Source organism: Eleutherodactylus coqui, chromosome 2 (genome assembly GCF_035609145.1).
Source record: "Eleutherodactylus coqui strain aEleCoq1 chromosome 2, aEleCoq1.hap1, whole genome shotgun sequence".
NCBI lineage: Eukaryota > Metazoa > Chordata > Amphibia > Anura > Eleutherodactylidae > Eleutherodactylus > Eleutherodactylus coqui.
The window spans coordinates 117,769,532-117,784,898 of record NC_089838.1 but is presented as its reverse complement, the minus strand read 5'-3'; the positions used below and the strand labels follow the sequence as shown (position 1 = coordinate 117,784,898).

At 43.8% G+C, this 15,367-nt stretch overlaps 1 protein-coding gene across 1 annotated transcript in view; it reads right to left on the bottom strand.

Annotated features, from left to right (window-relative positions):
- The window catches only part of TXNRD1 (thioredoxin reductase 1), a 72,905-nt gene that overhangs the window by 48,668 nt on the left and 8,870 nt on the right, over positions 1-15,367 (bottom strand). The window contains exon 2 of the mRNA XM_066591442.1: positions 3,306-3,484. Coding sequence (XP_066447539.1) covers positions 3,306-3,484 — 179 coding nt within the window. The remainder of the gene's footprint in view (positions 1-3,305; positions 3,485-15,367) is intronic.

Genomic DNA, 15,367 nt, shown 5'->3' with positions numbered 1-15,367 from the left:
ATTTAAAGAATGCTATTGATTTTAATAAAAATATGTAAGCAAGAACTAACTTGCTAATGAAATGTGCCAGAAATTGCCGAGGGCATAGTGTTTATGTAAGTAGAAAGTTGTTCATTAATTCAGTATTGTTTAACATGTACAAACTGATGACATTCTGGATTTCTGTAAAGGTGTGGACAACAGACAAATTGTTTGTATCCTTAGATTACCGTCTTCCAACTCAAATCTCAGACTTAATCTTAAAGTGCCCATACACATAAGGCCAAAGTTGATGAAAATGGATGATTTCAACCAAATCAATTGTTTGTCGTGTAGACCTTAAAGGGGTTGTCCCGCGCCGAAACGGGTTGTTTTTTTTAATTCAATAGGCCCACCGTTCGGCGCGAGACAAACCCGATGCAGGGGTAAAAAAAAAAAAACGTCCGGTACTTACCCGAATCCCGGCGCTGCTGCGACTTCTTACTTACCTTAGTAAGATGGCTGCCGGGATCTTCACCCACGGTGGACCGCAGGTCTTCTCCCATGGTGCACCGTTGGCTCTGTGCGTTCCATTGCCGATTCCAGCCTCCTGATTGGCTGGAATCGGCACACGTGACGGGGCGGAGCTACGAGGAGCCGCTCTCCGGCACGAGCGGCCCCATTCAGAAGAAAGAAGACCGGACAGCGCAAGCGCGTCTAATCGGGCGATTAGACGCTGAAGATTAGACGGCACCATGGAGACGAGGACGCTAGCAACGGAACAGGTAAGTGAATAACTTCTGTATGGCTCATAATTAATGCACAATGTACATTACAAAGTGCATTAATATGGCCATACAGAAGTGTATAACCCCACTTGCTTTCGTGGGACAACCCCTTTAACAATCAACGCTTGTTCTAGTCAACCAATAACACACTGTCATGGTCTGGAGAGAAGTTAGCTGCATATGAAATTTGCATCTGTTCACATTGTTAAACCATCCATCTACTTTTATTGAATATGTATATGTATGGACACTAGTGAATCTTATTGATTCCCACTAGCGATCAACCACATTCACATGGTCCCATTAAGATCACTCTAAGTGCACAATGGGTAAACCTAAAGAGGTACAGTGTTTCCCTGAAAATAAGACACTGTCTTATATTAACTTTTGCCACCAAAGATGCACCAGGTTTTATTTTAAGGGGTGTCTAATTTTACTTAGCTAGCAGGCTTAGCTCAGGTCCTTCCCACAGCTCTCCAGAGCCATGGCGCGGTTATCGCAGTCATCGGCTGCCCACACAGGCCAACGACTGTGGGAACTGCGCTGAAGCTCTGGAGAGCAGCAGAAATGACCTGGGCCAAGCCTGCTAGATAAGATATTACTATTTTATGTAATATAACTAGGGCTTATTTTAAGGTTAGGGCTTATATTTCATATAACCAAATGGTAACAGCAGCAGACCCACAGAAGACTTTACAAACTGCAAAAACCTCAGTTCATGTTTACTTTATTAGAAAAACACTGAACAATAGTGTTCATGGAAGAACACCACAAAGGAAACCACTGCTGTACAGAAGGAACATTGTGGCCTGTCTTAAGTCTGCATGAGACCACATGAATGTTCCATAGTAGTTATTGGAAAATGCTCTACGGACAGATAAGACAAAAATGGAACTTTTTACCACAAATGCACAACGCTATATTTAGAGAAAGAATTTACTACACAACAATACCAAAACCTCATCCAAACTCTGAAGCATGGTGGAGGAAGCATCATGGTTTGGGGCTGCTTTACTACCTCAGGGCCAGGACGTCTTGTGACCATTGAGAAAACAAAGGCTGTATGAAAACATTTTACCGGAGTATGTAGAGGCAGCAGTCCATGAGCTCAAACTCAATGGATTGGCTGCAATGATCATGTGAGTATTCGGGCATGTCACCACTGCAACCATGTAGACAAAGTCTGACAGGGAAGATCAGAATGGTGGGGAATCAAGCCGGTGAGTATTCCTTCTTTTCTTATAATACCCCATTACAAAAAATGTCAATATTTCAGACAACCCTTACAAGCAATACATGTCCAATTAGTGCTGCCATTTAGACTCCTATTTGTGCTCAACCATTGCAGGCATACAGCATTCCATTAATGTTCTATGTAAGTCACAATAACAGACATATACAGATCTATATATTATTATTAATCAATCATCTTTACTTATATAGCGCCAACATAGTCTGCAGCGCTCACAAAACAGGGGAAATAAAAACCAGACCACGGTTACATGAAGTAATCAATTGATGGAAACAGTCGGGGGGAGGGTCCTGCTCCAACGAGCTTACATACTACAAATAATGGGGTGATACAGAAGGTAAAGGGCTGGAGATGTGCGCGGTATGGTGAGGTGGAGAGTGAGGGATGCTATACACATAGACAATGGTCAGGCCGTATAGTGGCGGAATCGGTATGACTGCAGGGGGCGGTTGATTATGGCTAGCAGGAATTGCAGTTGGTAGGGCAGGGAGCATGTTATCAGGCGGAGTACAGAGGGGTTTGGTTTAGGGGATGTGGTATGCCTCCCTGAAGAGGTGCATTTTTAGAGCACGCCTGAAGTTTAGTGTGTCAGTGATTGCCTGGATAGCTTTTAGTAGGGCGTTCCAGAGGACTGGTGCTTCTCTGGAGAAGTCTTGGAGGTGGGAATGAGAGGTTTGACTTAAAAGGACACTTAGTCTGATTTCGTTAGCAGAGCAGAGGGTGCGCACTGGGTGGTGAATTGAGATAAGGGAAGCAATGTAGGGCGGGGCGGTGCTGTGGAGGACTATGTACTGATATACACACATCTATATAGATATACACACCTATTTACAAATCTACAGAGCAAACATATAGATGCAAATAGAAATATACATACACGTAGATATAAAGAGATTTAGGTCAGGTTCCCATATATACCTGGCCATCGGCTTTTTTTGCCTCTAGCATTGGAGTGAGAAACTGATGCCAAAAATAACTCCATCGTCTTCTGTGGGACAGTTCACGGCATCCTCCACATCAATTTTGATGCCGAATGTCTCCCTATTCCAGAAAAATGTTGCATGTAATGTTTTCCTGTTTGGCTATAGATGTTGAACTGTTGCACCAAGTGGCATCAGTTGTGTTCAGCTCCGGCATGAGGCACTGGCTTGTCACAGTTCATGAATGGGAATCCAACCCTACTAAGGTCTACAGTACTCCTAAATCTCATTATCTTTATTTTAAAGGGAAAGGTGGTGACATATATTTATCTCGGCAACCAAGTAACAGAATGAATATGATATATAGCAAGAGTGGATAGGAATTACCTTTGAACAGTTCTCACACATAGTCTTACTGAAGATCACAACTTCACTACTGCTGATGTATTGTTGGATTTTAGTCTCCACTGAGGACTTTCCATTGTTCTTTCCCCATTCACTCTCTTCCTTGTCACCTACTTTGTAGGGTCTGATTTCTGGTTTCCTCAAATCTGGATCTCTTGTGGCTATTTGTAAAAGAAAGGAGCTGTTAACATTCAGTCACTCACTGTCATCAGTGTTCTGTATACTGTGAAGTGACATCAGGTAAAACACAACTTCAGTAACAGACGACAACATATTCAACTATACATGATCCGTAATAATACTCAAAATTAAAAATAGCCAAACCTTTTTGGGCCGCAGATAGGACTTTAGCGGCTCACTTTGTAAGTACAGTTACTGAAAGTGTAAACATTACCAGTAGTTACAAAATAAGCTGCTAAAAAACTGGCTGTGGAAATGCCAGGCGGCATGATGGAAACCCGATGGCACCCAGTCAATTTTCCCGTTCTGTCACGTGATTAGGAAAACAGAATGTCAGCTGGAAATGTAATCTGTCTGCCTGAGCCAAAAGGCACTTGATGACTTCCTATGTATGAACATAATGATTCATACACAGGGAGTCATCAGGTGCTGCTTGATTCTATCAGTCGGATTACATTCCCAGTTGGCATTGTTTTCCTGTTCCCATGACAGAACAGGAAAACCGAATCCCCGACTGCAGATGTGAATGGAGCCTAAATATATATTTTTTTATTGTAATGTACCCTTGCATATGTATGCTAACATATACCTTTTTCTTTCTTTTTCAGGGGAGCCGAGGCAGTCAGGGGCTTCTTTCTGTTGCCTGCTGCCTGGTGGTGGTGAGGCCATCAGCTGTAGCGCGAGGTGTCTGCAGCAGTGCTCTAGAATCTCCGGGGGTTGTCCTTTCATCCTCAGTATCAGCATGATGTGAAGACACTGATGGCTGAAGTACGACTCACCACCACCAATTCCTATGGGTAGTAGACAGGAGGCGGGTCCATCCATCTTACTAGGTGGGTCTCTCCTGCAGCCTAAGCCATCGCAGTTGCATGTTGGAAAGAAGGGCCCATCTATTCTCACTGGACGGGTCCACCATCCTCACCGACTACCCAAGCCTCGTCTCACCCCAGCTTGGATCCCCATTGATCTGCTGATTCCTAGAGCTGCTGTCACTGAGTGTTCAGTGTGCGACTCATCAATAGAAAAAGTTAACAAAGTATCGGAATACCACATTGTAAGCACTTTGTATAATATCTTTGGCAAGTAATTACATAAAGAACTTTGTATAAAGACTTGTGGTTGACTGATAATTAAGTTGTGTTATAGTTTCATCATAATGGTTTATGAATGGGTAGTCTATCTGCCTAAGGCATATTATTTGGTTGTCATGATACAGCTTTTAACACAAATATCACTTTCTATATTCTGTAGATGTGAATTTCATTAATACAATAAGTGTTTTAAGTATACTCATAAACACTACTGAAAGAAGAATTTCCAGTTTTACAGAAAGGGCTCTTTTGGAGAAAAAAAAACCTAAAAGCTTTTTAATAGCGAAGTTATCAGTGCTTCAGGTTACTGCCTGATGATTGCACTAAAATCCCCATGACAATACTTACTGCTCAGTGCTCTGGAAGTTCAACCTTGTAATAAAGACAGTAGATGTACTAGGAAAACTATTCCAAAATGTGAAATACATGGAGTGTGTCAAATTTATTGCTTTCAACAATTTATATGCCTGCTTAGTCTTGAAAAGATGTAGAAAAAGCAACATGACTAAGAGGAGTTGTAAAATGCAGTAAATTTATTAAAGGGCCACTCCTGAGAAAACAAATTTCTCTATCTCTGCCCACCTCACCTGATTGCGTGTCACACACTGAACATCTTCTCTGTGTATTGCAGTCACTCCCATGCAATACAGCATACTACCTAATACATATCCGGCACCATGTTGATACAGAGATTTCTCCCTGCTTTCACTTGCATATCAATCCCATGATGCATCACAAGATCAGCTGGAGACTGTACCATCTCTGCTTGCTGGGAGTACACTGCCATTACATTCTGTATTCACCTAAATAAGCTACATACCATAAGTATACAGGCAGAAGGATGAGCTATAATCTCCTCTATTATAACTGTGTGAAGGAGCTGTGTCATCATCAGTAACTGTGATAGGAGAGTCTGTGTCCCCCTCCAGGCAGATTCTGTGGTAGGGTCCACCACACAGATATTTTGTTGACTGAGAAACTGACTAGAAACTGAACACATAACCCCAAGCAGATCTGAGCTGGTCTGAATTGAGATCACATGACCACTTGAGGAGAAAGAGTCTGGGAGCTTCACAGAGAAATGAATAATTAATCAAGGTAACACAAGCTGACATGTATATATGGGGGAATAGCTACACAATGAATGGAAAAAAAAATAAATCGAATGGCCCTTTAAATCAACTCTGCCAGGTCTCCTGTGCTACCTTATCTAAGAGCAACATAGAATAGAGGAGGAGACACTGAGCTTGATGATTTATATGAGTTAATGTATTAATTGCATTAATTTCTCTATGGGCAGCATGAACCTGAGACTGGTTCGCCCATTTACCTATATATGTTTTATTCTAAAGTGCTGCAACATTTTAGAATAAACACACCTTGAAATTTGACTTGCAACTGACTCCTAAATCATGGAGATGGACTGACACGGTGCATGGGGAGAGAGCTGTTACTCTGCATGATGCAGTTTGGGAGAGGCTGGCATGGCCCACCACCATGACTTGGAGCTCACTCCCCAGTCAAACTTCAAAGTTTGCATTACAGAATAAAACATACATGAGGATAATGAGCTTAGGTGTCCCATGCGGCCAATCACGTCTATTAACCCTTTAAATGCCGTTGTCAATTTTGACAGCGGCATTTAAATCCCCTGTACGGCACACCCCCCCGTGATGAGATCGGGGAAGCCGTGCAGGTGTCATGGCAGCCAGGGGCCCTCTGAAAGGCCCCTGGGCTGCCTTAGCAGACTGCCTATCAAGCCATGCATGTGGGGTGGCTTGATAGACTGCCTGTCAAATTGCAGTATGACGTAATGCTATAGCATTACGTTATACTGCAGGAGCAATCAAAGCATCGCATGTTGTATTCCCCCAGAGGGGCTGAAGAAAAAAGTGTAAATCAGAGCAATAAAGTTTTATTTATTGTAAAAAAAATTTAAAAAGTTACAAAAGTTTAAATCACCCCTTTTTTGCCATATCTATAATTAAAAAATCTAAATCATATAATAAAAATACATATTTGGTATCACCATGTCCGTAAAAGTACGATCCATCATAGTAGTACATTATTTTCCCCGTACGGTGAACGTCGGCCGAAAAAAAAAAAAAAAAACAACACCAGAAATGCACTTTTTCAGTTACCCTGTCTCCCAGAAAAAACGCAATAAAAAGTGATCAAAAAGTCGTATGTATTCCGAATTCATACTAACGGAATACAGGACATCCCGCAAAAATGAGCTCTCAAATAACTACGTCGATGGAAAAGTAAAAAAGTTATTGTCCTCAGAAGATGGCGGCAGAAAGTAATTGAAAAAAATTAAATGTCTTTGAAAAAAAAAAAGAGCAGTATAGTAAAAAAAGTATACTAGTTTGGTATCATAGTAATTTTAGTAATTACAGGTAGTAATCGTACCGACCATAGAATAAAGGCATCATGCCATTTTAGTTGCAGTTTGTGCGCCGTAGAACCAAGACACACTGAAAGATGGCAGAATGTCATTTTTTTCCATTTTACTCCACTTAGAATTTCTTAAAAGTTTTTCAGTACATTATATGGTACAGTAAATAGCACCATTTAAAAATACAACTTGTCCCGCAAAAAACAAGCCCCCATACAGCGACGTCGATGGATAAATAAAGGAGTTACAATTTTTTTGAAGGGGAGAGGAAAAAAACGAAAGTGGAAAAAAAAACGGGCTTGGTCCTTAAGGGGTTAATGTGACTTTGGATGTTTTGTCCATATTGGTTATACATTACATTACATACAATCACATTACGAAAATCGCAGCATTTTTTTAAATTATTTTTTTCTTAATGTCGCCAAAGGAGGGCCTGTTTTTCTATTTCTTAAAGGCATCATTTTGGGGTACACATAAATGTATTGTATATGGGCAAGTGGAAAAAAACTGCAATTCCTGCATTATTTTTTGGATTTTGTTTTTACTTGTTCACCTTACAATATCAAAGACATAACTTTATCCTGCGAGTTTTTATGATTATGATGATACCAAACTTATATGGTTTTCTTATATTTTACTACTTTGCACAATAAAACTACTTTAAAAAGAAAGGTTTTGATTCCAAAACTGAGAAGGAGCTGAAGTATTACAGACAAGTACCATATAAAGCAAACATAAGTGAGCGTGCGAGCTGAGTGAGTGTGGATGTCTTCTGAGTGGGCTGTCTTCTAAAGAGTGCTGTTTAAGTGTGTGATTTGGGATTAGTGATTTTGAATTAGTAATTTTGGATTAAGGGATTTTGGAAGAGACACTTTATTTGTTATTGCTCATCTATTTGGATTTTTGCATATATTACTTTCATCTAATCAATCTGTATGATCCCCATTTAGAATGAGCTCCATTATTGATAATGCCATCCAGTGTACATCTTGTGCCATGTATGTAGTCCGTGAACAGCAGTTCAAGGGTGTATACAGCTGTACCAAATGTGAGCGTGTTGCGCATTTGGAAACCCAGATCCTGTATTTAAATGTGCAGCTTGCAACACTGAGATCCATTGGCAACCTGCATGGTGGTATGGGAGTGCAGGATGGTCAGGTAGCTGGCAGGGTGACTGTTAGAAGGAGGGGTAGAGGGAAGAGATCCAGGGAGGCTAGTCCAGAACAGGTGCTCCCCAACAAGTCTGCAAAGTTGGCAGGTGAGGGGACTGCCATTACAAGATTAGCACTGCTGCAGCACGACATGGTCTCTGACTGCCAGGCGGATGTCTGCTCTAGTAAGAAGGGGAATAGGAGGGCAATCTGGCACAAAGACCGGGATCGTTGAACGATGTGTTGTCTTACTGGCACTCGAGTTTAACACATCACAGATTGGGGTGACAGATTACTGGAAGGGGCTGGTGAGGATCCAGAAGTCATGGTGCACATTGGCACATTGGCACCAATGACAAAGTTTGAGGTGCATGGAGGGTCCTTAAAAATGATTTCAGTGAACTAGAATTTAAGCTTAAGGCAAGGACCTCCAAAGTTGTATTTTCTACATACTACTACCTGTACCATGTGCCACACAAGAAAGGCAGAGGGGGATTAGGGAGGTAAACAAGTGGCTGAAGAGTTGGTGTAGGAAGGAGGGCTTTGGGTTCCTGGAGAACTGGGCTGTCTTTGCTGTTGGCTGCAGGTTGTACCATAGGGATGTGCTGCATCTCATTGGGGAGGGCGCAGCTGTGCTGCGGGAGAAGATAAGGTTGGAAAAGTATTAACACTAGAGACTGGGGGGAGAGCCACTAGAGAGATAGAGGGGAAGATAGTGTAGACAGTGATCTGTGACTAAGTAATGAAAATGGAGTGGAGTGGCAGAACAGTTAGAACAATTAAAACTGGCAGAAAAGTTTATAGGGATATATTTAAGATAACCAAAACTTTCTAAACTGTATGTTGACTAATGCTAGAAATCTGACTCATAAGGTTGACAGACAGACTAGAAGTAATAATGGAAAACTACATAACCGCAATAACTGAGACCTGGTTGGGCAAAAGCTGTGACTGGTGGTTAACTTACAGAGTTATAGTCTGTTTAGAAGAGATTGTGAAAACCAGAAAGGGGGAGGGGTTTGTCTTTATGTAAACTTCCTGTTTAAAGCCCACACTATGGGAGGATATATGTGGGAGATGAATATGTGGAGTCTCTATGGACAGAGATATATAGAGCGACAAACAATAATAAAATTCTCATTAAGGATTTTCTATAGGCCACCAAATATAACAGAAGCCAAAAAAATCTATTACTGAGGCAAATAGCTGAAGCTGCAAATCACAATGAGTGAATTATTATGGGAGACTAACTATCCAGATATAAACTGAGAAGCTGAAACCTGCTGACTTCACAAAGATAACAAGTTTCTGTAAATAACTAAAGATAATTACTTTACCCAATTTGTATAGGACCCAATTAGACCCACGACCATTTTGGACCTAATATTAACCAACAGATCTGACAGAATAATAAGGGTGAAGATTGGGGGGCACCTGGGAAATAGTGACCATAAAATAATACATTTCCACTTGCCTTTCAAAAGTGAGTTTTATCAGAGAGCTTTGAAAATACTAAACTTTAGAAAGGCAAAATTTGATTACCTCAGAGATGCCCCTAACCTTACTGATTGGGACAGTGTCCTCAAAAATAAGAGTACAGACAATAAATGGGAAATGTTTAACAACATCTTAAATATTTACTGTGAGAGATTCATACCTTACAGGAATAACGGAATTAGAAATAGAATAAACCAGTAAAGTTGGAAAGGGACAATAAACAGCAAAAATAAAGCATTTAAACTACTAAAACAAGAAGGCAGCAAAGTAGTACTTAAAACCTATAAGAAAAAAAATAAATTATGTAAAAACTTAGATAAAAGCAGCAAAGGTGGGGGGGCGTGGCTAGCCTATGGAGAGCTAGGTCGCACCTTTGCCGAGCTCCCAGCCCTAGCCGGCTAAAAACGGCACCCAGACCCGCCAAAGACCACTAAATCCTTACCCCATGGCAAAGGGAAGAAGAAGGGACACCCCTGGAGGGATCCAAAAAGGCACCGCAAGCTCCATGTCGGCATTCCTCCACAGATCGGCGGCCCGCGGCACTCACAAGGAGGCTCTCAAGATGGCGCCGGAGAGAAGCGCTGAAGAGACCTCCCCCACAGCTGCCAGCCGGAGATCCCGTGCACGCTCTGCAAGCCCAGCGCTCGGCAAACGAGCCTGGGCAGAAGAAATCATCAGGGAAGCCAGCGGCAGCAGCCTCACTAGAAGCAAGGGGGAGAGAGAGGCAGGAGAGCAGGCACGAGTGAAGGAGCCTGCCGGCCCGACAAACATCAGCGCTGCCCCCCCTCCCCCCCTGAACTGCATACTCCGACAGAAGCAGAGGAGAGCCTGGAAGCCCCTAGCACTACATCACAGCTGGAACGCAGCAGCCCTCCAGCAGACATAGCACCAGCTCACCAAAAGGTATGCAGGGGACAAGAGCAGCAAGCAGGGGCAGAGATCCAGAAGGGGCAGACTCCAGCAGGGAGAGAAAGCTCCCATCATGCTAGATCCCAAATAACACAATCCACAGGAGGGAAGAAGAGCGGGGACCCTAACCAATCTGCAGAACCACAACCTATCCCCCGCAGCAGATCGTCATTAACGCCGAAAGGAGCAGAAAAAGCGAAAGCTAACCTACATATGCCCGGAACAGAGATCCGTCCACCAACGCCAGAGCCTCCCTCCCCACCTCAGCCAGACAGCGAGTCCAGGAAGCAGACACCACAAAGTCAGGACCAACGCACAGCACAGAGACCTGCCAGAGCATTCTGGCTACCGCTTCCACAACGAACCTCCCAAAGGCAAGAGGAAAGAGAACCAAACATGCAAGAAAAAAGCATATGGCGCCAACGGACAGAACTGCAGAGCCACTTGACAACCCCAAACAGTCGCTCCAACAGCCCACCCACCTACAGCGCTACCATCAACTATGACACAACAACAACACGAAACGCCCGACCACGAAGAGAAAACGAGGAGTGGGACTGGAAAGAACATCTGAGGGCCATGCCAACCAGGCAAGAAATGGATACCTTATTCCAGCGTATGGAAACAGAACGCAAAAAAGACGTTGCAGCTCTCCATCAAGAAATCCGCCAAGTGGGCCAAAGAGTAGAGACAATAGCAGAGGAACAGGAGAAGCTAGTTGAGACCGTCGATGCACATACGCAAGAACTACATAATCAATCTCAACAAATCTCCGACCTATACACCCTGATAGACGACCTGGAGAACCGCCACAGAAGAAACAATGTAAGAATCAGAGGCTTGACAGAAGAAATTGAACCAAACCAACTTGAAAACTAGGCAAGAGAATTCTTCAACAACATCCTGAAAAGACCGGCAGATACAACCATGGAAATGGACCGAATACACCGCTCACTAGGCCCAAAACCAACAGACCCGAACAGACCAAGGGACGTTATTTGTAGGATACATTTTTATAAAGACAAAGACCTAATCCTACAGAAAACCCGAACAATCAAAGACCTGACATTTAAGGGAACAAAAATCCTGATCCTGCCGGACCTTTCCAGACGTACAATTGCGGAGAGCCCTGAAACCCCTACTTCTACTACTTCAAGACAGAGACATTCCCTACAGATGGAGCTTTCCATTCCAACTTATCGCCAGCAAAAACGGAAAACAAGCAAGCTTCAGAAGTCTGGGAGACCTTCCAGGATTTCTCAGCGTACTAGAACTTCCTTCGGTGAAGCTCCCAGAATGGCCAATCTCGTGCAGCCTACCGATTCCACCTCCAAGACAACACTGGCAGACAGTGGAAAGACAGCCGAACAAGCAACGTAAAGCCACACGACGAAGAGGGAGAGAAGAACACAGAAGCCCGACGGGAGACTGACCCTGGAACGTGGCTTTGCAGAAGAGAAGTGTCTTTTATTCTTCTCCTTTCTTACATAGCTAGTTTAGCACGACGAGATGGGTCTTTGAGCGACGGGTTGCTGCAGTAATTAGTAAAAACTTAAATTTAACTTCAAAGCGGGCAGGGGGGTGGAGGGGAGGCTCTCCACAGGTTTCCACGTACCCAATTAGGATAGACAGCATAGTTGATAGCTGTCAACCGCCTAGATTAGGCAAATTATAGTTAGGAATAGGGGCCCAGGCCCCATGTGTTTTGTAATGTCTTGTTTGATTATTCGGTTATGTCCACCCCTGTCCCTAGTCAGACCATACCCAACCCTCCCCCTCCCTTGTGTGTCTTCCCTTACCCACCCCAGTCGTGCTCAGAGAAATGGGACATCTGGACCGCAGGTCCGGGAGCAGTGGTCACCATGGCGGCACTAACTTTCTGCACGTTTAACGTCAAAGGATTAAACGTCCTTCAAAAGAGAAAGTAAATCCTATACCACCTCCATAAAAAGGGGGTCATGGTGGCCCTGCTTCAGGAAACGCATTTCAAATTGGAAGGAGTTCCGGCATGCAACTCACAAAACTACCCACACTGGTTTCATGAGCCCCACCCGTCGAGGAAAGCAGGCGGAGTGTCGATTGCACTCCACAGAACCCTACAACACCAGGTGGTCTCCTCCTGTACAGACCCGGAGGGCAGGTTCCTCTTTCTTAAACTAGAAGTGACAGGGAACATACTAACAACTGCTAATATTTATCTTCCCAATCAGAACCAGGTTCCACACGCCTCCAGGATCCTCAGAAAACTATCTGAATTTGCAGACGGCTCAAAGATCATTTTGGGAGGAGACTTCAACCTGGTGATGGATCCCGCCCTCGACACGTCATCGGGTAAGTCCTCTGTCTCCCGAGCGGCAATTCAGGCCCTTAGAAAAACACTAGATGCACTACACCTGGTAGATCTATGGTGAATACTTCACCTGGGGGTCAGGGACTATTCCTTCTACTCGGCGTCACATAACTCCTATAGCAGAATAGATCACATCATGGTCTCCCACGGTCTCCTGGACTGTTCTCCCAGCTGCTCACACGGGAGTTTCCTGTGGTCAGACCACTCCCCTGTGTTCGGAGAGTTGACCCCAGGGGGAATAGCCCATAAGAATCACACTTGGAGGTTAAATGATAACCTTCTCAGAGACACTGTCTGCATTGCAGACATTAAAAACAAAATCCAGGACTTCATAGAGGTACACTGCAACGACACCACCCCGTCCCCTGTGAAATGGGAAGCTCTAAAATGTGTCATAAGGGGAATTCTGATCTCCCATGGCACACGCCTTAAAAAAGAAAGATCAGCCACCTTAACCACCCTCCTGACAGAGTTAAACACCAAAGAATCAACCAACAAACGCCAACAATCTGACACACTAAAAGCCCAAATCTCGACCCTTAGACAGCAAATCCTTAACATCCTAGATCAGAGATCCCTAGCTTACAGAGATAAACTAAGAAGAGGAACAGTTGAATATGCTGATAAATGCGGCAGACAGCTAGCCAGAAACCTACATCCTAAAACGCCATTAACCTATGTCCCTAAGCTACAATCACGTCAAGGACACCTGATACATAGGACAGAAGACATCCTAGAAGAATTTAGGACCTTTTACAGCAAACTATACACTATCGAACCCGAATCTCAAGCAAAAGGGATAAACAGAAACCCAGAGTTAGAGTCATACCTCGAAGCCAACGCCCCAGGAAAAATGTTAAATAACGAGAAGGAGGACTTGGAACTGGATTTCACCACCCAGGAACTGACAGAAATAATCCAAAACCTAAAAATAGGCAAGCGTCCAGGGCCAGACGGGTTCACAGCCAGGTTTTACAAAATATTTCAGAAGGAACTATCCCCCCTGGCACTAGAAGCATTCAACGCAATTAGCAAGGGTCAACCCTTTCCCCGACAGGCACTACAAACACACATAACGGTCATCCCCAAGCCAGGCAAAGACTCTACACTCTGTGGGAACTTTAGACCCATCTCATTAATTAATCTGGACGTTAAAATGTTTGCAAAACTCATAGCGAACAGATTCCAGAGTATTATACCGAGAATTGTACATAGAGAGCAGGTAGGCTTCGTCCCAGGCAGAGAGGCTAGGGACAACACCATAAAGACACTGTCCCTAATCGATAGAGCCAAACGAAATGGAACCCCCTTATGCCTACTGGCAATAGATGCCGAAAAGGCCTTCGATCGAGTAAGTTGCCCCTTCCTCTTTGCCACATTGGACAGCATAGGACTGGGGGAATGGATGAAACAGTGAATAATGGCACTATACCATAGCCCCACAGCCAGAGTCAGGGTAAACGGGGCGCTGTCGGGGACCTTTAAAATTAGAAATGGAACCAGACAGGGCTGCCCGCTATCACCATTCCTGTATGTCCTAACCATGGAGTCATTGGCCAACTCCATCCGCAACAATAGGTCAATTAAAGGTATTCAAATAGGAAACACAGAACATAAAATGGCCCTCTTTGCTGACGACCTGCTCCTTTACATGTCCAATCCACGTGTGGGCATGCCGGTCCTCCTCGAAGAGTTTAAAAAATTCAATAAGGTCAACAATTACAAAGTCAACACCCAAAAATCTGAGGTACTGAACATTACACTCCCACAGAAGGAGGTGTCCCACCTAGAAAAATCATTCCACTTCCATTGGCGTAAAAACCAGCATAAAATACCTAGATATCCAACTCCCAGAGGATGTCTCAGAGGCATTTAGACTCAACTACCTTCCGTTCGTGGAGAGAACGGAGAGAGAGCTAAGCAAATGGGGGCCCCTGTTCCTCACATGGAGCGGAAGGGTCAACATGATCAAGATGGACATACTCCCTAAATTCCTATATATATGCCAGACTATACCGATCAAACTCCCAAGAGCATATTTTAAAAAATTGAGAACCCTAATAACAATGTTTGTGTGGAGAGGGCGCAGACCCCGCATGCGCTTTGCACTCCTAACAAGGAAAGAAGAATTAGGTGGTCTAGGCCTCCCAGACTTTACACTCTACTATAGGGCCAACATTTCCAACTGTATAATAGACATACTAAAACACAAATCTACAAAACTGTGGGTGGAAGCGGAACACGAAGGGGCAGGGGGATATTTACAGGCAGCTGCCTGGATTCCCTCTAAACTGATCAAAAAACTACCTATCCCATCTCCATTCTGTATTCAGCTTCTCGAAAATTGGATAGGGTTTGCAGCATCAAAAGGGCTTGTGGGAATTCCAGGCCCACTTACACCCTTAATTTGTAACCCCCAATTCGAGGCCACCTTCAAGGGCTCCCGTATCTCGACACTACCAGACGAC